The sequence below is a fragment of the Molothrus aeneus genome, chromosome 25 (assembly GCF_037042795.1).
Source record: "Molothrus aeneus isolate 106 chromosome 25, BPBGC_Maene_1.0, whole genome shotgun sequence".
Taxonomy (NCBI): domain Eukaryota; kingdom Metazoa; phylum Chordata; class Aves; order Passeriformes; family Icteridae; genus Molothrus; species Molothrus aeneus.
Window position 1 is genome coordinate 4,981,110 of NC_089670.1, and position 21,917 is coordinate 5,003,026.

The 21,917-nt window shown below is 54.7% G+C and overlaps 2 protein-coding genes across 2 annotated transcripts in view; one reads left to right on the forward strand and one right to left on the reverse strand.

Annotated features, from left to right (window-relative positions):
• The first annotated feature begins 500 nt into the window (after positions 1–500).
• On the forward strand, positions 501–4,842 carry GALK1 (galactokinase 1). The gene is made up of 8 exons (XM_066565699.1): positions 501–657; positions 1,456–1,645; positions 1,962–2,081; positions 2,581–2,716; positions 3,169–3,350; positions 3,567–3,717; positions 3,878–4,040; positions 4,662–4,842. Exons 1-8 carry the CDS (start codon positions 502–504, stop codon positions 4,731–4,733), a joined length of 1,170 nt encoding a protein of 389 aa, XP_066421796.1. The 5' UTR covers position 501; the 3' UTR covers positions 4,734–4,842.
• Positions 4,843–5,101: 259 nt separating this feature from the next.
• The window catches only part of ITGB4 (integrin subunit beta 4), a 30,976-nt gene continuing 14,160 nt past the window's right edge, over positions 5,102–21,917 (reverse strand). Inside the window, exons 20-41 of the mRNA XM_066565697.1 lie at positions 21,641–21,829; positions 21,451–21,554; positions 20,992–21,050; positions 20,510–20,533; positions 20,202–20,350; positions 19,942–20,121; positions 19,233–19,381; positions 18,564–18,768; positions 17,939–18,099; positions 17,402–17,582; positions 16,432–16,569; positions 15,724–15,906; positions 14,992–15,123; positions 13,811–14,011; positions 12,753–12,926; positions 12,101–12,271; positions 11,045–11,194; positions 10,170–10,358; positions 9,121–9,276; positions 8,545–8,709; positions 8,178–8,291; positions 5,102–7,261 (exon numbers count right to left, since the gene is read on the reverse strand). Of these exons, the coding sequence (XP_066421794.1) occupies positions 7,131–7,261; positions 8,178–8,291; positions 8,545–8,709; positions 9,121–9,276; positions 10,170–10,358; positions 11,045–11,194; positions 12,101–12,271; positions 12,753–12,926; positions 13,811–14,011; positions 14,992–15,123; positions 15,724–15,906; positions 16,432–16,569; positions 17,402–17,582; positions 17,939–18,099; positions 18,564–18,768; positions 19,233–19,381; positions 19,942–20,121; positions 20,202–20,350; positions 20,510–20,533; positions 20,992–21,050; positions 21,451–21,554; positions 21,641–21,829 (3,305 nt within the window). The 3' untranslated portion in view covers positions 5,102–7,130. The remainder of the gene's footprint in view (positions 7,262–8,177; positions 8,292–8,544; positions 8,710–9,120; positions 9,277–10,169; positions 10,359–11,044; positions 11,195–12,100; positions 12,272–12,752; positions 12,927–13,810; positions 14,012–14,991; positions 15,124–15,723; positions 15,907–16,431; positions 16,570–17,401; positions 17,583–17,938; positions 18,100–18,563; positions 18,769–19,232; positions 19,382–19,941; positions 20,122–20,201; positions 20,351–20,509; positions 20,534–20,991; positions 21,051–21,450; positions 21,555–21,640; positions 21,830–21,917) is intronic.

Consider the following 21,917-nt stretch of genomic DNA (forward strand, 5'->3'; position numbering starts at 1 on the left):
ATAAATTCCATACATTGCATAGGCAGAACCCGCATATATGAGACACATGTGCAAAACAAACACGTATTAATCTCTACGTGTATTAGGACAGGCTTTGGGATATGGGTATATGTGCTATAAATCTTCGGTGCCGGCCCCGCCGCAGGTACACTCGGGGTGTGTGGACGAGCGCTCGCCCTGTTCGGAGGGATGCGCGCGAACGATGCGATTCCCAGGACCGTGAGAAGAGGCGGTGCGGAGCGTTCGGGGCGGTGCGGGGCTCCCGGGGCGGTTCGGGGCTCCCGGGGCGCTCGGGGCCGTGCGGAGCGCTCAGGGGCGGTTCGGGGCGGTGCGGGGCGGTGCGGGGCGCTCGGGGCTGTTCGGGGCGGTGCGGGGCGGTGCGGGGCGGTGCGGGGGCTCGAGGCGGTTCGGGGAGCTCTCGGGGGCGGTGCGGGACTCCTGGGGGCGGTCCGGGGCGCTCGGGGGCGGTGCGGGACCCATCCGGGGCGGTGCAGCTCGGCCATGGCGGAGCCCGGTTCGTCCGCGCTGCTGGCGGCCGCTCGCCGGGTGCACGAAGAGGCTTTCGGGAGTCCGGCGCTGCTGGCGGTGTGGGCCCCCGGCCGGGTCAACCTCATCGGGGAGCACACCGACTACAACGACGGCTTCGTGCTGCCCATGGTAAGGGCCGTGCTCTGCCGCCCGGCCCCGGGCTCTCGCCGTGTCACTCTTCCGGGTCCTCCTGGCAGCTCACGGGGGTCCTCGGCCACCGCCTTCCCATCCCCGTCTCGGGATGTCCCCTCCAGGCGAGCCCACCCAGGACCCTGAGGGATCCTCGGGATCCCCTGCCCAGAGCGCGGGGTTCGGAGCCGGACCTGCTGCAGCCCCCCCTGCGGACCAACTCCTCACCGCTTCACGGGCATGAGATTCTCTTCCCAACCACCTCTCCGAGAGGCTGAAGCCTTTTTTCTGCAGCCCCGTCAAACAACTTCCCGTTCCCAGAGAGCGATGTTTTGGTGGCAGAGATGGCTCAGAACAGCAGGAGCTTCCTGCTCTTTCCGAGCCGCTTTGGCTCAGCGGCGAAGTTCCCACTCAGTCTTAAATCAAACCTACAGATAATTACTGTGAAGCCGAGGAGCGTGGGAGCAGGTCAGCTGAATTCCCTGACAGACAAGGAAACGTCCCGAAGCCTCTCCCATTCTTGGCGTGGTTACCACTCCCCCGGAGCCCAACAAGCAGCACCCGGCACTGAGCTGGGGGTCAGGCACATTCAGTGGGAAGGCTGACCCCGTGGGTCAGTAAATAGGCAGGAAGTTTAATTCTGTGCCAAGCCAGAGTGTGCAGTGGGAGCTCTGGGGGGCTAAAGAGAACACTTGGATGCTCCAGCTGTGGGCTGAAGCAGACACAGCTGTCACCTGCCACCCGTGAGGATGCTCCAAGGGGTGCTGCAGGGTCTGAGCCCACCTTCCCTACCCCCAGGCCCTGCATCTGGGGACGGTGCTGGTGGGAGCCCCCACGCAGGATGAGACCATCTCCATCATCACCACCTCGGCAGAGGCAGATGAGCCCCACAAGGTGCAGTTCCCGGCTCCCACTGCCAGCAGCCCCCTGAGCCCAGGGCAGCCCCACTGGGCCAACTACGTCAAGGGCGTCATCCAGCACTACCGGGGTAAGGCCGGGCTGAGGGGTGGGTCAGAGCCCCCCTTGCAGGGAACTGCTGTTCACATCCAGCTTTGGAGTGCTCCAGGCGCTCTTGTGGTGTCTGTGTAATCCTGTAGCTCTACCAGGACCAGGCTCCAGCAAACTCAATCTCAGCTCCAAAGGTTCCTGTGCTTGGGGGGCTGCAGGCTCACACTCTGCTGTGGGTCACCTTGTGTTCTGAATGTTGCACAGGGGCTCCTTGTGCCATTCCCTGTGAGCTGTGGGGCACACAGAGCCCTGCAGGGGCTCATGGCCCCCCTCCTCCCTTTGCTTCTTTCCTGCAGGTGGTCCCGTGCCAGGCTTCAGCGCTGTCATGGCCAGTGACGTCCCCCTGGGCGGGGGCCTCTCCAGCTCAGCTTCTCTGGAGGTGGCCACCTACACCTTCCTGCAGCAGCTCTGCCCTGGTAAGGCAGCAGCCTGTTCTGGGCCCTGGCATCTGCTTCTAGGTGGGAGCTAGGATGAGTGGGATGCCCTTAGCTAGATCCCACAGCCCTTGGGAAAATGCTGCTGTGAGTGGGTAACAACTCCCCAGCTGGCACTGCCCTGCCTATGTGGCTCCTCTGGCTCATCCAGCCTGACCTGCCCAGACCTCTAAAATCCATGGACCACTCCTGGGGCTGGCCAGGGAGATAAGATGAAGTTCCCTTGGGAGCATCCTCTCCCCTCCCTAATGGCCCCAAAAATCAAGATACCTGAAATACCAGTGTCAATTATCACATCCAGCTGGATCTAGGGTCCAGGCTGGCATAGAGGCCATGCAGGGGTGCAGGAGCAAGCACCTGCAGCTGCAAAAACCCATTCCACAGGAAAACAACCCTTTACCTCCATGTTTGCCTCCCCTGCTCCCAGGCAAGGGACAAAGTTGCAGGAGCTGCTAACCTGTGTGTCTCTGCTGTGGCACAGACGATGGGGATTTGGCAGCCAAGGCACTGGCGTGCCAGAAGGCGGAGCACACGTTTGCTGGGATGCCCTGTGGGATCATGGACCAGTTCATCTCCGTGATGGGCCGGGAGGGCCACGCCCTGCTCATCGACTGCAGGTCAGTGTCAGGGCTGGGCTCGCTGTGCTGTCCTTGAGCAGCTGGGGCTGAGCTGGCCCTGTGGCCATGAACTGAAGGCAGGAGTGCAGGGAGAGGTTAACCCTTGAACCCAGCCCAAAACCTCGTCATGGGGGCGGGGCAGCCTGCACTTTTATTCCTCCTGGTCTTGATTCCTCCTCCTGCAACCTTTCTGCTGCTTGCCTGGGTTGTCTTTCCCACGGTCCTTAGGGTCTATTATGGCACTAATATTTGGGAGTTTGGGTTGTCTTTCCCACGGTCCTTAGGGTCTATTATGGCACTAATATTTGGGAGGGAGTGAAGTGCTGAAGTGAAATCCCAAACCACCCGGACTTTGCCTTTGTAGCTCAGGATCTGCCTGCCACGTAGCCTCACTCGGGTGCCTGAGAACGGGGCGGGCAGGGGGCGGGCAGATGGCTGAGCTGTCCCTGCAGGTCCCTGCACACCGTGCTTGTCCCGCTGAGCGATCCCAGCCTGGTCGTGCTCATCACCAACTCCAACGTGCGGCACACGCTGACGGGCAGCGAGTACCCCACGCGCCGGCGGCAGTGCGAGGAGGCAGCAGCGGCCCTGGGCAAGGCCAGCCTCAGGGATGCCACCATGGCCGAGCTGGAAGGTGGGGACAGCCCTCCCCTCACCTCTGGTCACTCCTTGGGGCATCAAGAGCTTGGTGCCCCGTGGGCTGAGACCTGGGGCAGGCGGGTGGGCGCACACCCTGTGATGGGATGTGCTGCGGGCAGGGAAGCTTTGGCACAGGATGGTTGCAGGATGCAGCCCTGCAGCATCCTGCAGGCTGTGAGGCTTTGCTGCAGGAACACCAATGTCCCTGCAGAGGCCAGGAGCCGCCTGGGGGATGAGGTGTTCCGGCGGGCCAGGCACGTCATCGGCGAGATAGCACGGACAGAAGAGGCAGCGCAGGCGCTGCAGAACAAGGACTACAGGACCTTCGGGAAGCTGATGGTGGAGAGCCACAACTCCCTCAGGTGAGGGTGACCGAGGATGCTGACAGCTGGGCCAGGCTCTGCAGCACCCAGCGCTGCTGCCATGGCAGTGGCTGCACAGGACACAAGCTGGAGCTGTCAGGGGTGCAGCGGTTGTGCCCAGGGTGCAGGACAGGGCAGAGCATGGCCCTCCTCTCTCCAGGGATGACTATGAAGTGAGCTGCCCCGAGCTGGACCAGCTGGTGGCAGCAGCCCTGGAAGTCGATGGGGTTTATGGCAGCAGGATGACTGGGGGAGGCTTTGGAGGCTGCACGGTGACACTGCTGGAGGCTGGGGCTGCAGACAGAGCCAAGAAGCACATCCAGGTATGTGGCAGAAAAGCCCCAGGAGACTGAAAGATCCCAAGGAAACACTCAGGGGCACAGCACAGGGACACTGTGGAACTGTCACTCCTGAGCCATTTGTGGTTGGTGGAGCCTGTCCATGGCCCTGAGCCTGTTGATGCACTGAGCTCCTGCAAGCAGTTCAGTACTCTGTGCCAATCACAGAGCCTGCCCCAGGACCTCTTTGCATTGAGAAAGGGAGTGAAAAGGTGCTGGGGGAGCTTCAGGAAGGCCAAATCCATCCACAGAAAAGGGATCTGAGCTGAGCTTGGGTACTCCTGAGCTGAACACTGGCAGTTATAGCCTGGGAAAGATCTCAGTGCCATCACCAGTGTTCCCTAACTCAGCACCTTGGCATTCTCAGGTAGCTAGAAATTCCAGCAGAATGGGGATGTCAGAACATGGGGCCTGTGAACAAGGCAGAACATCATTTTACTGCTCTATGAGATTGTGAAAATAGCTGGAGGAGGGGGAAAGAAGGGGCAGAGGTGGGAGAGAGGAAACATGACCAGGAGTTACAGTTCAGTGAAGAGTGGAGGCAGAGTGTGGAACTGACCAGCAGGGCCTCTCCCCCCAGCCTCAACTGCTCCTCTTATTTTTCAGGAGAAATACAGTGGCAAAGCCACCTTCTACCTCACCAAGCCCTCAGCAGGGGCAAAGGCTCTGTCCATGTAGAGGAGTGACCACCTCCCCTGGGAACCTTGGGCTGGCATTGCCTCCCCCCCCAAGGGGATCAGTTTGTCCATCTGCATCATTTAGCTAATAAAAGCAAAGCATTTGCATAGGTGTTTTGTGCCTGTGTGTGCCAAAATCACTTGGGACTGTTCCTCAGAGGATACTGGTTTAATTCCAATTTGCACTGGTGTAAGGAGCAGAGCTGCAGTCACAGGAGGGGATGGCAGTGCAGGAGCAGCAGGCACTGACACCTGGCAGAAGTTCCTGCCTCTGGCCCCTGCCCTGCATCTGCTGCAGATGGAGGAGAGTAGGGGGAGGAGGGATTTTTTATTTTATTAAAAAAAAAAATCAGCAATAAAGAGGCAGAATATAGAGAAAATATTTATTGAGTGCAAGAGGAAGCCATCTGATCAAAGAACCTGCTCTGGATCTATCTTGGAAAGGCTGAAACAGCACCAATTCCAACAACCAGATAAATTAAAAAAGACAGGCCTAGGTTAGTGCATGTGCATGGGGAAGGCCTGATTCCCTGGAGAGCAGATGATGGGCCAGGCTCTGCTCTTGGAGAACAGGATCACCTTTGGTTAAAATGCTTGGGAAACTCCCTGTTTAGGCATGAATCCCAAAGGGTCACAGAGTCCTTGATCAGGAGGAGACAAAATCCCAACCCCAGGCAAGAAGGGAGCAGGGAGGGAGGCAGCCTCATGCCCCTGGCACTTGCTCAGGAGAAATAAGTGCTTCTTGAAGGCACAGTAAAACCTCAGGGTTGGTGAAGGATCCCTGGAGCCAAGTTCAAAACTGACCCAGCTCCATCTGCAGTCATGGAGATTCCTGTGGATTTGGTTTACCCACATCCATCTTTGGCTGAAAGGTGTACAGCCCTTCCCCCCGTGAAATAAAAAGCCTGAAGAGGAGAAGGAGCTGGTGGTGGTGAGCTCTTCTTCAGAGTCCAAAAGAAAAAAGGAAATAAAAAAAAGAAATAAAGAAAACCACAAAAAAAGCCAAGGTTCATTGTGAGATCAAAGCAGGCTGGTGATGCTGCCAGGGGCCCAGGCAGCTGCTGCTTTGGTTGGAAGATCTAACGCAGAGCAGTGGCAGCTGCTGCTCCAGGCAGGCTCCTGACCTGCTCCCATGCAGCTGGAACACGCCAGGGAAAGCTTGCACTGCTTGCTGTCCCTGGCAGAGGCCAGGGAGCCTCCAGGGATCCTGCCCTGCACTGGGACATCAAACCCAGCAGGGTCTCAGCTCAGCCCAGCCCTGTGTGAGGGGAGCTGAAGATGAAGAAGCCTCAGACTTGTTCAGGAGAGTGGGAGTGCCTGTTCTTCCAGGCCTGCTCTTCTTTTGTGCTTACTGATGGAGCACAGGCTCCTTTATGGATCTTGTTGCCAGGCAAAAAGTCTTTTAAAAGGTACCCAACATCTTCTGCCCTGAAATCTCACCTGTCCACATCAGCTGTGTGAGGAATCCCAGCACAGTTCCCATCCCACACCTCCAGGAAGCTCCCAGCCCTTCTGTGTCCAGATGCTCCAGCTGGGAGATGTTCTGCAGTGGGTGGATCTGGGCCCTTGCAGCCTTCTACTGGAGCCTCTGGGGCTGAAGGATACAAGGTCCAAGGCAGAGCCCACCAGCATCATCAGAGGGTTCAAGAGGCCTTTGGATCAAGCTCTTAACTCATTGCTTCCAGTTATTCCTGTTTCCCAGCAGCCACAGCCCCTGTGTAGCCTCCACATTGAGCATAGATCTCATCCGCCTCCATTTTTTATAAAATAATAAAATACATTTATATATATTTATATATATACTATGAAAACTGTACAATGTTGTATGCCAAAAAAAAAAAAAAAAGCATCTGAGGCCATCAAGTAACGCAACACAAGTGAAAGGTTAGGCTTTGCTATTGTGGTACCAAATGTCAGCAGCAAAGGATAGACACAAATAGGTGCAATAAGAAAGCACAGGTTACCCCAAAGCCCTACCTTGCAGCTCTCATAAAAACCCCCATACTGAACAAAACAACTCTAGTGAACAGGTGAGTCACCAGAGAGCTTGGAGCAAAAATGGAAATGGTGACCCTCTACAAATCATGGTTTTGACATCTGAGGTCCTCTCAAAACCGTGGAGCTGACAATAAAATCATTCCATTCCATTTACCTGGGGAGGCTGAAGCCATGGAGACACCCCAATTTCTGCCCTGGAGGATGAGCTTACCCACCCAGCTGTGCCAGAGCTCTGAGTGTGCTGGGCTCCAAAGGAGAAGTGCAGAGCCTGGAGTGCCTGAGAGGGTCTGTGCCTGCAGGAGGAGCTGCCCAGGCACCACCTGGGTGAAGCACCTTTGGGTTGTTCCATAAAATGCTGGCACTGATCCCAGAAGTCCTGCGGGTGCTTGGCCTCCCTGGCTCAGGCCTCGTAGAACTGCCTCTCCAGCTGCTGGCTCAGGGTCCCACTGGCCATCACCGTGTGGCTCACAAACTCCTGGGTCAGGGTGCTGCTGGAGCTCTCCACGTGCTGGGTGGTCACCAGCATCCCGTCTGCAAGGGAAGGCACCACGGGTGGGGTCACAGGCAACAGGGTCTGCTCTGCCCCACAGCTCCAGGCAGGAGTTTTCCATCATAGGAAGTGGCATTTAGGGACCTCTCCACACCAAGTTGTCACAGACATATTTTATGAAAAATCCTTTCATTAGGACCTTTTCTCCTGAGAAGCTGAGAGGCCTTAGAAATGAAATGTAAACAATAATTATCTGCTGCTGTGGAATGCACCAGGTGCATCTTTGATCGGTCTCATGTGGTTGTTTTTAATTAATGGCCAATCACAGTCAGCTGTCTCAGACTCTCTGATCAGTCACAAGATTTTATTATCATTCCTTTCTAGCCTTCTGAAGAAATCCTTTCTTCTATTCTTTTAGTATTGTTTTAATATATAATTTTCTTTTAATATAATAAATCAGCTTACTGAAACATGGAGTCAAGATTCTCATCTCTTCCCTCGTCCTGGGACCCCTGTGAACACCCCCACACCAAGTGACCCAGTGCTTTGCTATGTCAGTCAAGGGGATGGATCTCCTGACAGCTCCTAAGCTCTCTGTGTTGCAGCATGAACCCATGAGCTCAAGTGGGATAACATGGGACAACTACTTTGATGGGAATAAAGATGTTTGTCCCACTGCTCTGTTTCTGTCTGCTCTGAAGAGATTGAATCTTGCAGGAAGAGCTATGATTTGGTCCCTAATGATAGTCCTGGAGGACTCTCAAATACAGCATTCCCTCCAGGACTGAGCAGCACGTGTGGAAATGGCTGCAGCTCTCCCTGGGGCAAAGCAGGGACACAGTGGAGGAAAAGGGCTGACCCTCTTCAATCCCACCTGATAAAAGCTGCCTCAGACCTTTGGACAAGCAGAATTACCCTTTGTTTCCTGTGGGTTGCAAAGCAACAATGAGCCCCTACCTGTGAAGTGGGGATCCAGAGAGGAATGGCTGATGCTGGTTTTGGTGGTGTATTCAGTGGGGAATTTGTAAACTTCTCTCATGTACTGCTGTCCTCCAAACTGGGAGAAAGCACCTGGGGAGAAGGAAAAGGGACAAGTCAGTCAAGAAATGGCAAAGAGCTTCCAACTCCTCAACACTGCGGAGTGAGCACCAGCAAGCTCAGGAATCTTCCCTCACCAGGCACAGCACTGGCCTTATGGAAAACTGTCTCCATGTCTTTCATGGAGCATGGAGTCACCACCAGAGCTGGAAAGTGACTGCAGGAGTTGTGCTCCCTGCTCTGAGAGGTTTCTCTTTGCACCTCCACAGACACAAGGGTACTGTACCTCTGTCCTGAGATTCAATGGTGATGAGGCCTTCTCTCTCTGGCCCAAAGCCTTGGGTGGTGTTGGCTTGCACTTTGAACTTGTATGGGACATTCTCACTCAGGTGGGGCACAGTCAGGGTGGTTTCCAGGTTGTCTCCTTCGACATAGATTGTCCTGGGCTCCCCTAATCCAGAGACACAGAGTGGTGAAGACAGACCAGAGTGATGGTCCCTCCAAACACACAACCCCTCAACTCTGCTGCCTCAGCTGTCCCTGAGCTTTACAACCCACAGGCTGCAGGACTGCACCACTTCTACTGAGGGTTAAAACAACCCATTTCACTGCAGTGGGGAACCCTAACAACCTCCATGGGATTTTGGCTGAGGTCCTTACTCTTCCCACCACATTTGTTAGCCCAGACCACATAATGGCACAAAGTGTCAGGAGCCACCAGCTCCGAGGCCTGGCATCAGCCTCATGCCCCCACTTTGTCTGCACACAACTCTTCTACTGGTCCCAGCCGAAATGCAGCAGATTGCTGCCTTAGCTGGAGGTGTCTGGTGCTCAGCACAAGGGAGCTGTGCTGACACTGTACCTCCTCCATGCAGCATCTCACAGGTGATCCTGTAGCCCAGGATGGGCCCATTGGGCTCACGGGGCCTCTCCCAGCTGAGGTGCAGAGAATCCGGGCTGAGGGCCGTGAAAACCAGGGGTCCAGGGGCACAGGGGGTGCTCAGGGTGAAGGGGGTACCTGCCAAAGCACAGGGGACACGTCAGAATAACAGCAAAGGGAACCTGGGAGGGATCTGAACAGAGCATTTATGGAATGAGCTGGAAGGGCTCAGCTTCCTGGACAAAGAGTGTGAAGTGAGTGTGTGGGGAAGAAGGTCCTGGTCCCAAACTGAGAGGAAGGAAAAGAGAGGTGAGGATGTGCCAGGACCCAGGACATCCCTCTGGCTGTCCTGAGCAGCCAAGACCCCTGCCAGGGGTCTCAGAGACTCTGGCACAGAGCCCAAAAATGCCTGTGGTTTTGACTATGACCCATGGAGCAAATTACCAGCCTTAGATGAAGATCTGCAAGCCATGACAAATTAAGTAGAATGATAGTGAATTTATCACAAGGTGAAAAAGTAGATTTTGGGGTTTTTTAGAATGGGGATTCAGGGGGGCAAGATGGAGGGATCTGGGCATGTCCAGCCTTTCTCCTTCTTCTTCTTGGCCTCCATCTTCTGCTGTGATGTTGGCACTTACAGATTGGTTTAGAGTAGAAGCTCACTGTCTAACATAGGTGATAGGTATTGGGAAGTAATTGTAAACATTGTACACATAGTTTTTAGTATAAAGTCATAACACCGCCCCAGGGGCAGGCAGAGTGCCTGGAACTGTCCTGCTGGATGGACCTCAGCAGGGCAGGAGAAAGAATTTTATAGATAAGATACAATAAATAACCTTGAGACTGAGAAATGAAGAGCCCTGACTCCTTCTTCAAGAGCCAGGCTGGGAAAAGAGACTTTTGAACTCTTCTCGGGGTCACTCTGACCAGCGAGAGATCCTGACAAGGATGTGCAAAGAGGAAACAGCCAGGCCAGCACTGCAGACAGCAGCACAGCCATCAAAGCCACCCTCCTGTCCCCAGCAGCTCACCTGGCACGGGGCTGAGCGGGCTCTGCGGGTCCACCTGGGACTCGATGGTGATGACTCCCTCCCTCTCGGGGCCCCAGCCCTCCTCGCTCTGCGCCTTCACCTTGAAGATGTAGGAGTGGTTGGGCAGCAGGTCCTCCACCACCACCGAGTTCTGGCTGGGGTTGGGGATGGTGATCCTGTGCACCTCTCCTGGGACACACAGGGAAGAGATGTCAACAGCACGTTGCAGGCACAAAGACAGAGCTGCAACTTTCACCTAAACTCTGTCTCAAACAAACTGCATGCAAAGCCATCCAGGGTCCTTCCCCAACCACCTGCATCACACCTTGCCACCAGCAATGGGTAGTGCACGATGAGATGTCTCTCCAAAAAAGGATTGGGACAAAAATCATCTTCTTGAAAACTCAAAGAGTTTCAGACAAAAGAATTATATTTTCAGTAATACTGCCCTGAGATTCATGTAAAAATAATATATTTTCACTTCAATCCTTCTTCCCAGTCCCATGTGTTGAAAAAAAATTCATGTAAGTTGTTTGGGCTTATAGAGAGAATCAGTCAAAAGGGTTTTTTTTTTTTTGGAGGAGAGATGATTCTACAAGCAACTCCAGGACTTGCTCTCCCTCTAGGAGAAACAGGGAATGAAAGCTATGAGGTAGCTGCAACATTTCATCACAAAAAAAAAAAAAAAAAAAAAAAGCTAGACAAGAAGCAGATTTAGGATCCTGAATCCCAGAATGGTTGAGGCTGGAAGGCACCTCTGGAAATCATCTGGTGCAATCCCCCTGGCTCAGAGCAGGGTCATCCAGAGCCAGAAGCCCCAGAGCAGCCTCTCCAGCCCTCAGCACTCGCACCCAGCCCCAGTGGCTCCCACTGACCTCCGCTGAGGAGCTGGTACTGCACGCTGTAGCCCTGCACCTCCTTGTCGCAGCGCGGCTCCTGCCAGCTCACCTTCAGCGACGTGGGGCCCAGGGCAGAGAACACCAGGCGGGTGGGGGTGTCAGGGATGCCCAGGGGCTTCCTGGAGTCTGAGGCAGAAAGGGAACATCAGGCTGGAGGTTTTGGGGATTGGGGCTAAGGGGGCTGGGGGAGAGGAGGGGGTGGCACAGGCAAACATGGGATGGTCCTGATGGTTCAGGGAGGACATAGTGAGATGTCATCTCTGCAAGCTGACCTGTCATGAGGGGGACTGGCTGGCTCTGCACAGCCACAGGGATGTCCCACAGCCTCAGGGTGCCAAGCTTGGGTGGGACAAGTTAATGTAAGCAATGTGCCCCTGTCAGAGAGCCCAGAGAAGGGGCCTGGTGCTGGCTGTGACCTTCCTCATCCCTAAGCACCCTGTCCAGTCTGCCAGAAGCTTCACAGACTTCATCAGGTGCAGGTCAATTAAGACTGGCCCTAATCTACAGCTAAATCAGGCTTCATGATTCAGGCCTCATGTTCATGAGGCTTGGGACCACATCTGAGTGCTTCTCAGCTCATCTCACTGGGAGACAAGGCTCACAGAGAGAACAGCAGCCTCCCAGGTGACACTCAGGGACTGAAGCCCCTCGCTGACAGGGAGCTTGCAGAGGGACATCTCATAAGGAGCACAAGTTCTCCCAAGAGCTCTCCAAAGGCCTGTGGAGTAAGACTGAGAACAAGAAGCTTGTTAGGAATTAAGAGAATGGGGACAATGGGGTGATCAGAGCACGGTGGCAGCAGTGGTGGTGAATGTTAATCAGTCCAGGTGGGCTGAAACCTGCAATTCACCTGCAAATGGAAAGGTGATGTGATGGAGGTGCAGGCTGGGTCAGAAGGAAGATCAGCACAGCACACAGCAAGCCATGGAGAGGAGGTTTGGAGTGAGCAGTGGATGGCAGCAGCTCATGGGTGGATGGTGGCTGGGCTGTTATAGGATGTGTGGCTGGGAGGAAACACTGCACAGGCTGTACCTATGAACTTGCACATCCCTGTGGACCCATCAGTCATGATTATAGAGTCCCGACAGCCAATGCTGGGGTAGTAACCCTTCACCTTTGCCCTGCTCCTGAAACCCACGTCCCGGGGCCGGAGTGTCCTCCCAGCATCTTCCTGGATGGGAGGGAGGAGTGTCCCTGGGTAATCTACAGAAATGGTTCAAGAGGAAAGAGAAAAACACCATTGGAGATTTCAGAGCAGGTTCAGCCCAGGCTCCTGCACAGGTGACTTTTTAAGGCTCAGGTTTGAAGAATCTTTAAGCCACCTTCTGTCAGCACCAGCTGATTGACACACGTGGAGCTGAAAGGCAGCCACACTGCTGGATAGAGTGAGGATAGGACCTGCTCTCCCTGAAGTGCCTCATGGTGTAAGGATAAGGATGGAGCTCCCTTCCCTGAGCACCCTGCCTGTGAGGGGTGGGACCCCTTTCCAAACTGGTCTGGAAGCAGAGAGGCCTTAGCAAAGCACCAAGACACCAGTGGTGGGGACATGACCTCCTAGACCTGCAGGTCACAGGCCACCTTAGCTGTGAGCACAGTCCTCACCCCATGAGAACTTTAGGGTGCAGGTCCAAAGACAGTCATGGGGATGGAAGGGAAGGGCAGGTCCCATCCCTGTGGTACTCACCATGCCCCATCTGCATTGTGGAGTAGTCTCTTGTCAGCGAGGAGCTGCCCATCACCCTGTGCTCCTGGTGCATGTGGGAGCTCAGCTGGTGGTAGCTGGTGTTGGCTGTCCTGGTCAGGGTGCCACTGCCACTGCCAGGGAAGGAGAAGTCCACCCGGCCATTCATCAAGTGCTCTGTGGAAGAGGGCACACCGTGAGGAAAGTGGCTGTGGACAAAGCTGCTGCTCCCACTTTCCACGGGGAGGAAGCAGGAGGTGTCATGGTGCCCCCCCCGCCTTGGCTGAATCCCAGGTTCAGCCACTCTGGAAGGTGATTCTGGAATGCTACATCTAGAACAAGCCACAATACCCAACATGAGACACAGAAAGAAAGAGATAAACAAAGACTTCTCCCTGCACCAGACACACCCATGGTGCCCAAGGTAACTCCAGACCTCGGCCCTGCTGGGGCACTGCCTTGTGGTTCTCGCCACATTCTCTCACATCTCCCCTTAGACGCAAGCGCTGGTTTATAATTTCAGATTTTAAAAGAAGGTGAAAGAAGGAAAACGGCTCTTTATGGAGGAGGTTCCTCCAGATCTCATTCTGGATCCCATCTCAGCTGGATCTGAAAAGCAAACTCCGTTCTGTTGTTCTGGTCCTTGACAAACAAATCCCCATCCCCTCCCAGCAGGCTAGGAGAGATCAGCCACCTACGAGAGAGCGATTTCTGTTTAACAGTCCAGCACACCTGCCCCAGAAGCTCAGGGCACTTAATTACTGTGAAGAGCTGCCCTTGGAGGTGGCACTTAGCAGGTATCATCTGAGTTTGCTCCTGCCTCGAAGGTCCAGCCTTTGGTAGAAGCAACTTGCTAGCAGGCTCCCAAGTCCGTGCCGAGATGGGGGTTACCTTGACACCCGTGTGAGCAGACACACCAGGACAAGGTTCTGAAGCAGATCACACCAACACGAGGGTGGGCACACAGGGGGAGGCAGGGGGCACAGAGCCCCTCCTCAGGCCCCTCGGCTCAAAGCAGGACGAGACAGGACACTCAGTGCTGTAACGGAGCCATCCTTCACCTGCTTGGGGCCGGGGCGTCGCGCTCCTCCTTGCAGTGCCAGGAGCCACAGCGCTGTCCTCCTCCTGGAGGAGCCCCTCGGTGTCCGAGGAGAGGCGGCTGCTGCCAGAGAGGCGGGGAATGGTTTCGGGTGGGAGCCTCCAGGTGATGCGGCGAAGGTCCAGGTCTTCCCCCAGCAACGGCACAAATTTCCACCTGGAGCCTTTTGGGACAACGCAAGCACCGGTGTTGGCACAGGCTGCAGGGGTCAGGGTGGGCCACCCACCACCTCTGTGCTGCTTGCTGGGAGAGGAAGGGACAAGCAGCAGTGGGGACGATGCCTGTTCACAGCCCATGTTCCAGGTGTGAGCTGAAGAGCTCAGGTGGTGCAGCCATCTGGTAGGTGGAGAGTGCTGGGAGCGTGACATGCAGGGGGCTCCTCAACCCCCGGGCTGTTTTCCAGCCCAGTGTCCCTCATGAGAAAAGGTGAGAGGCAAAGTCCCACCACATGCCTGTCCCTGCATGAAGAGTCTGCAACAATTGTCCTCTGCTCAGGAGAGGTTTCATCACTCCTTGATGTGCACTCAGGGTGGTCGGACTCCTGATGTTCCCATCACTCTTGGGTCTCAAAAGACCAGGGACTCACTCTTGGGTCCCAGGCCCTGGAGAACCCTCCAGAGAAGATCCTACAGACACACCTCATCACTTCACTTATGGCTCATATCCCAGCACAAGACCAGGGAGTCAGCCTCATTCAGCAAGTGAAGGGATGGAGTAAGAGAGGCCAGTGCCCTCCCAGCACTGCTGCATTCCCTCCTGTTGGCTTGGCCTAGACCCTGAGCATCCAGGGGACTCAGAGGTTTGTGCCTTTGCTGGTGCTTGTTTGCTGATGTCTCATGGTCCAGCCAAATGGCAACACAAAGGGAAGATGAGCAGGGAGGGCCATGAAAAGCTCCTCTCCCACCCCACACCGATTTCTCTTTGCCCCATGGCTACAATAAGGAGGCACTGGCCTCATTTACACTGTGACCAGCCAAGTGTTCCCATGGATGCAGCTACTGAGCTTTGCAAAGGCTGATTTCCACCATCTCCACAACTTGGATCTCCTGAGAGATGGAAAGGAGCAGTGAAGCTCATTGCTGAAAGCTGCTGTTAAGGAAAATGAATGTTAGAAATGACCTTTTCAAGCTCAGAGACACGAACCTGAATCATCAGAGACACTGGGCCTCTTGCTGCCAGCTGGAGAGCGGAGCACATCCGTGCTGTACATCAGGTAGCTGTCATAGTCCTCACCTCCCTCTGCATCAATGATGGGGACATCAGGGATGATGGGGACTGCAGGAGAGGTGGAAAGTGCCATTAGACAAGCAGCAAAAAACCAGACAAGCAGCAAAAAAATGTACAATGCTCAGGCTGGCCCTCAGCATTCCCAGGATGGCTGGAGCAGCAGAGCAAACAGGAGGTGGGGAAGCAGTTGGGTGTCACAGACATCTTTTATGAAAAATCCTTTCCTTAGGATTTTTCCTCTTGAGAAGCTGAGAAGCCTCAGGAACAAAATGTAAACATTGATTATCTGCTGCTGAGGAATGCAACAGGTGGATCTTTAATTAGTCCATGTTAGTTGTTTCTAATTAATGGCCAATCACATCCCAGCTGGCTTGGACAGAGAGTCCAAGACACAAGCCTTTGTTATCATTCTTTTCTATTCTATTCTTAGCTAGCCTTCTGATAAAATCCTTTCTTCTATTGTTTTAGTATAGTTTTTATGTAATATATATCATAAAATAATAAATCAAGCCTTCTGAAACATGGAGTCAAATCCTCGTCTGTTCCCTCAGTGTGAGACCCCTGTGAACACCGTCACAGCTGGGGTGATGGGGAGCTCTCCCCAGCACTGCTCCTGCCCCTGTGGCCCCTGCCCAGGCTGGCACTCACTGGACATGGGGCGCTTGGGCTGCGTGGCGAGGTTGATGGTGGCTTCTCTCTGGGGCCCCCAGCCCGCGCCGTTCCTGGCCTTCACCATGTAGCGGTAGGGCTGCGACTCGCGCAGGTTCTCGATCAGCACCACGCGCTTCTTGGGCTCTTCAACCAGCACCTTCTTCAGGGGCCCAATGGGCACTGCAAGGCATGAGCATGCCTGTCACCCACCAGGCACAGAGGACCCCACAACACCCCACATTTTGGTGTCAGGATACAGCCTGGCTCTGGGAAAAAGTGCAGCAGCTCTTTGGGCTGCTCACAACAAGCAGCATGAGCTCAGGGTAATTCCCAAATCCAATGCGGAAGTCAACCTACAGGAGAACACTTCTGTTGCTGGTGTGTCACAAATAACTCCTTCCCGGCACCCCACCCCTTCATCTAGACCTTTGAACTAAGTTTATGGAATGGGACAAAAAACAACATAAAACACTATGTAAGTGAACAGAACAGAGATTTTTGGCATTTGCATAATTAAACCCTGACTGGTGGTTTTTCTGTGCTCTTTCCATCAAGAAGTGACCCATCCAAACCCCAGTTCTCAAAAGAATCATGCTGGAGCTGTTCTGGCTCTGCTGCTGCTGTTTGGGACCGGCCCAGCCTGCATGAAGTGTCCTCCAGCCCCTCAGCCTAGCTGGACTGTCCCATCCAAAAACCAGCTCTTACCATTATCCTCATTGACAAGGCCATAGCTGACTTCATAGGCTGTGATCACCCCGTTGGTCTCTGCAGGCTCACCCCAGCTCAGCTGGGTCACGGTGGAAGACACAACATTGAAAGCCAAGCGCCCGGGCTCGCTGGGCACTGGGGAGGCAAAAGCAAAGGGTGCCCATCACTGTGAGTCAGGAACCCAGAGTTCCCCAGATCACAGCTGGGCTGTAGTGGGAGACACTCAGTGCTTGGCCCTGAGAACACCAGAAGCTCAGGGCTGGAGCCCTGTCCCCAGTGCTGGGTGCATGTCAGGACCCAGGACATCCCTCTGGCTGTCCAGGACGGCCAGGACCCCTGCCAGGGGTCTCAGAGACTCTGGCACAGAGCCCAAAATGCCTGTGGTTTTGATTGTGACCCGTGGAGCAAATTACCAACCTTAGATGAAGGTCAGCAAGCCACAACAGTTTAGGTAGAATAATAGTGAAGTTATCACGGGGCAGAAAAGTAGATTTTGAGGTTTTTGGTATGGGGGTTCAGGAGGCAAGATGAAGGGAACTGGGCATATCTAGCCTTTCTCCTTCTTCTTGGCCTCCATCTTCTGCTGTGATGTTGGCACTTACAGATTAGTCTAGAGTAGAAACTCTCTGTCTAACATAGGTGATAGGTATTGGAAAGTAATTGTAAACATTGTATATGAAATTTTTAGTATAAAGACATAACACTGCCCTGGGGGCAGGCAGAGTGCCTGGAACTGTCCTGCTGGATGGACCTCGGCAGGGCAGGAGAAAATTTTTTATAGATAAGGTACAATAAGCAACCTTGAGACTGAGAAATGAAAAGTTCTGACTCTTTCTTCAAGCACTGGGCTGGGAAAAGAGACTTTTGAACTTTTCTTGGAGTCATTCTGATAAGGTAGAGATCCCAACAGGTGCAGAGGGACAAACCTGCTCCCACATGCAGGGCAGGAAGGTGTGGGGTCACTCACCCTCCTCCAGCGTGCGGCAGCGGATGATGTCTGAGTAAGTCCCTTCTCCCACGGCGTTGTAGGCACAGACTTGCATCTCATAGTCGGAAAAGGGGTAAAGGTTGGTCAGCTCTGCTGATGGGGTTTTGACATCAATGAGATGGGCTTCTGACTCAGGGTCTCCCTGCATCCAGTATTTCACCTGGCAAAGCAAGTGCAAGCCATGATTCCTTCTGAACCTCACATGATGGGTGAGAAATTCCTTGTCTCTTACTAAATCAGCTCTGGGAATCGTGGTGTGCCATTCCTCTGAAATGGGAGGCCAGGACAGTCTGGGCACTTCGTGATAAGTGATGGAACTGGAGATGAACCCACCAGGAATCTTTCTTGCATATCCCTCATCCACCAGCAATGGTCCCTCAAGGATGGAGGGGACCAGGAGGGGTGAACTTGCTCCCTCTTTTGGGTGTGCACTTGGACCCCTTTGGTACAAATGTCTATGTGAAACACCTGCAGTAGGGGACCCACACTCTTCCCTGGGATCCACTCACCCCTTACCTTGTACCCCAGGGGTTTTCCTGGTGGAGGAAACCAGTTGAAGCTGATTTCCCTGGAGCTGAGGGCACGGGCATCAGGATTAAGTGGTGCACTCAGGCGGCCTTTGGGGGACTGGGGGACCTGGGCCAAGCCAGTCATCGAGGGGACACCATCCACCAGCTCTGCAGACAAGGAAGTTTACATCAGTGTCAGTCCTCCCCCTTGGATGAAAAAGAAGGAAGCGTGCCTCTCTCAGCACTGCCCTGCCATGCTGTGATAAATACATTATTTATGTTATTGACCCCCTTGATGACTGTTTTGTCCAGCCACAGGAACCACCATGCACCATTCATGGAAAATCCTACCTCTCCATTATCTTTATGGCTTTTCATTCAATATCCCAAGGAAAATGAATTAAGAATCCATTCTATTTCCTTTACCGAGGGAGATGATCCATCTTCTCCCCACCCACTGACTATTCCCACTCGTGCCTCTAGAGGGGGACCCAAATCTACCAGCTGGAGCTGGAGGGGCCCTGCTGCGGCTTTTTGGGCGAGGATGGAACTCTGTGCACCGCATCGGGGTGGGCTGGTCTGGGGAGGAGGTCCCACAGCAGCCACTGCCACTGCCCGGCTGCAGCCCCTACCTGGGTCAGCAATGGTCACCGTGGTCTGGGGGTAGCGACCAATCTTGGCGCCGTACTTGGGGTGCAGGAGGTCGATAGCAAATTGCTTGAGCTGGCAGTTGTTGAGGAGGGTGTCTATCTCTGTCAGCTCCAGCAAGGGCACCTGCACCTCCTTTCGGGTCTCCCCAGGCTGGAAGACCAGCTCACCCTCCGTGAAGAGGTAGTCCTGGAGCAGAAGGAAGAGGTGTGCTCAGGGTGAGGCTGGGTGGGGCTCTGAGCAACCAGGTCTTGTGGAAGGTCTCCCTGCCCATGGCAGGGGTTGGAATGAGATGGTCTAAGGTCCTTTCCAATACAAACTGTTCTAGGATTACAGCTTGCAGTATCCATGAGGAGATCCCCAAAGAGCTTCCCCTCATCCCCCAGTCAATCCTCATTTGCCTCCCAGTGCCCACAGCTCCAGGGGCAGCTGGTACCCTCTGCCTCAGGCACAGACATCCTCTCAGGTCCTCCCTCCCCGAGGGAGCAAAGGATGGAGAAAAAAGTTTACCCTTGTGCTGACCTCAAGCCTTGGGTCCCCTCTGTCCCAGCCATGTGCTGATAACTCCTTTTCTGCACCCCCAGGGCTGGCCTTTTCCCAGCCCTCAATTCCCCCTCCCTCCTGCCTGCCAAGGCCAGGAGCTCCATGCTTACCCTGCCGTTCTTGGCCGTGAGATCCCGGGTCCTGTAGGTGACCTGGGATTTCCCGTTGTCGATGATCTCCCTGAGGACAGGGATCTTGGCCAGCTTGTCAAAGCGGCTGTGGGAATAGGCTGGCTGCAGGAATGTGATGAGGCTGCTGGCTGGAGAGGGCAGGAGAGAAGGAATGTGTAGAGAAAATACACAAAGAATCACATCCCAAACAGGTGTCCTCCTCCTTGAACAGAGTTCCAGTCACCCACGGGTGTGAACTGTGCATGAAATATCATTGCATGGGCTGGAGACTTCCCCACTTCCCATTTGTGCTCCCTGCTCTTAACAGCCAGGTGGGAAGGAGAGGGAGTGCTGGGCACAATAACATCAAAGAGGTCCTGCTTCATGCCAGCACTCAGTGAACTGGAGCAGCAGAGGAATGTGGTCAGCCCTTAATCTGTCATGGAATTGTCATCTAAACTGGTGATAGTCAAATGTTTCTGTCAGCAGGGAAGATCACCCTCCTTTGGAAGCATTAAAGCAGGCTCCAGTTTAGACTCAGGTGGCTTCAGGAAGGAGTCACCAAGGAAGTCTGCTCTGTGGCACAGGGGTGCTCAGATATACAGATTGTGCCCTACAGACCACGTCAGTCTGGACAAGGACACTCAGACACAGACACCTCACAGGGGACACTCAGACACAGACACCTCACACACTCACAGCCCCTCACCTTGCTCCTTGATGATGGTGATGTTAACAACCCTACGCCCAATCTTTGCGATGCCGTTGGGGACCTCGATGGCCTCCACCTGCAGCTGCTTCTCATCATCATCATCGTCCCTGATGAAGAGTGGGACACGGACGTCCACCAGCTCCACGGCCTCTTGGAACTCCACCATTCCCTGAGCATCTGGGGGAAAAGACAAGGGTGAGAGGTGGGAAACAACCCCCGTACCCAGCCAGGAGCCTGTGCCAGGCTCTGCTCCCTACCTTGGTCTGAGGTCACAGTGTAATAACCCGGTGCAACCTTCAGGTCATTGAAGGCCTCGTGGGAAACGTGTTTTTCCACAGTTTTGATGATGTCTGGCTTGGCTGAGTAAGGGGCAGTGAGCACTGTGTCCACAATGGTGTGATCCTGCCTGGGAGCGGGGAGGGAAAGGCAGGTGAGAGCCGAGACCAGGCAAATTCATCTCACACAGCAGCTGGGGGGCCAGTGAGTGTGTGGGGCACTCAGTCACCCCACACATGCCTGTGCAAAGAGGGAGAAGCAGCACCAGAGAGCTGCAAATTCCTCTTACCTTTTCCCAGAATTAGGCTGTAACCTGGGGGAATAAAAAAACCAAAACCAAATCAGAGTGACTAACACCTTTGGAGAGACAAAGTGCTGTGTGAATCACAGCCCTGTGCAGGTCTGAGCTGCAGCACTGCCCTGCGGGTGCCAACCCATCCCACAGAGCCCCAGCACATGTTCCCTCCTGCCCAGCTGCTCTCTCCTGCCCTGGGTTTCCCAACACACCAAGGAACATGCCCACAGGGGAGACCACATCTGGATCAGGCTGTGGGGAGGAGATACCACTCCCTGCTCAGCACTGGCATCCCCAAATTCCTCCCAGCCTGCACCAAGCACTCCTAAGCTGCACCAGGCTGAAACTTTGGGAGCCAGTGGAAATTCTCCCATTGAGCACCCTGCGACCAGGGTTCCCGCTGCTCCAGAGCCAAACTCAGCTGAGATCTCCTGGGGGAACCCTGTCCTGCAGGAGTCTCTCCCCCTCTGACTCACCTGAACTTGGTCTGCTGGACCTTGTGGCAGCCAGGAATGTGCTTGAAGACCTCATTCAGCTGCAAGGAGCAAGAGGGACAAGATTCACAGTGTATCCCTCACTGAACAGGATGTGCTCAGTGAGCAGATGCTGCTGCCTCCACACACAGGAGCCCTCTGACCACCCCAGGCCCTCCTCCCTCACCCTCCCACACCAGGTTTCATCCCAGGACATGGCAAGAGGCTGCAACTGAAGCCAAACAGGACCTTCAGATCACATGTCCCAAAGCAAACCCAGAATCTCCACAAGATGCTTTGCCAATTCTTACAATCGTGACCTCAAAAATTGTGCTTTCTCACAAAAGAAGAACTGCTCCTTCCTTTGCGTAGCTGTGGGTTCCCAGGGAAGGGGCACTGCCCAGCCCCCTGTGTGGCTGTCCCCAAGGCCACCCCGAGCCCCCCTTGTGCCCAGGCTCCTACGTTCTCCTCCACTTCCTTGCGCAGCTGCTCGAACTCCCGCGTGTCCGGTTTCATCAGGTTCTGCGTGAAAAGCCGGGCCAGCCTCAGGGACAGCCCGTAGGGAACTGGAAAGAGAAATTCCCAAATCCAACTCCGTCCTTCTCGGTCAGAGACACACCCCAGGGAGAAGCTGGAGGCTGGGGACACTCACCGAGCTCCTTGGGGCTGGTGGCAGCGGGGGAGGCGATGCCCTGCCTGTGGACATTGTTGTGGATCCTCCAGCGCACCGTGTCCCGGCCCTGGAGGGAGCCGCTGCGCACCAGGGGCGTGTCCAGGTGCTCGGAGGACATGAGGCTGTGCCGCAGCATGTAGTGGTCCTCCTTGAAGCCAACCGTGCGACCTGCAGAGCCAGGGGCGGGTTAGAGCTGGGGCACACCGGGACACACCACAGGTTCTGTGCTGGGGGATGCTGAGGGTTCCACCAGGCC

What these genes read in the sequence shown, in the direction of transcription:
- GALK1 (XM_066565699.1), top strand. Translation starts at nt 502, where the DNA reads ATGGCGGAGCCCGGTTCGTCCGCGCTGCTGGCGGCCGCTCGCCGGGTG. An exon ending in CGTCATCCAGCACTACCGGG is followed by an intron (nt 1,646 to 1,961) that starts GTAAGGCCGGGC and finishes TCTTTCCTGCAG; the next exon opens with GTGGTCCCGTGCCAGGCTTC. An exon ending in GCCCTGCTCATCGACTGCAG is followed by an intron (nt 2,717 to 3,168) that starts GTCAGTGTCAGG and finishes CTGTCCCTGCAG; the next exon opens with GTCCCTGCACACCGTGCTTG.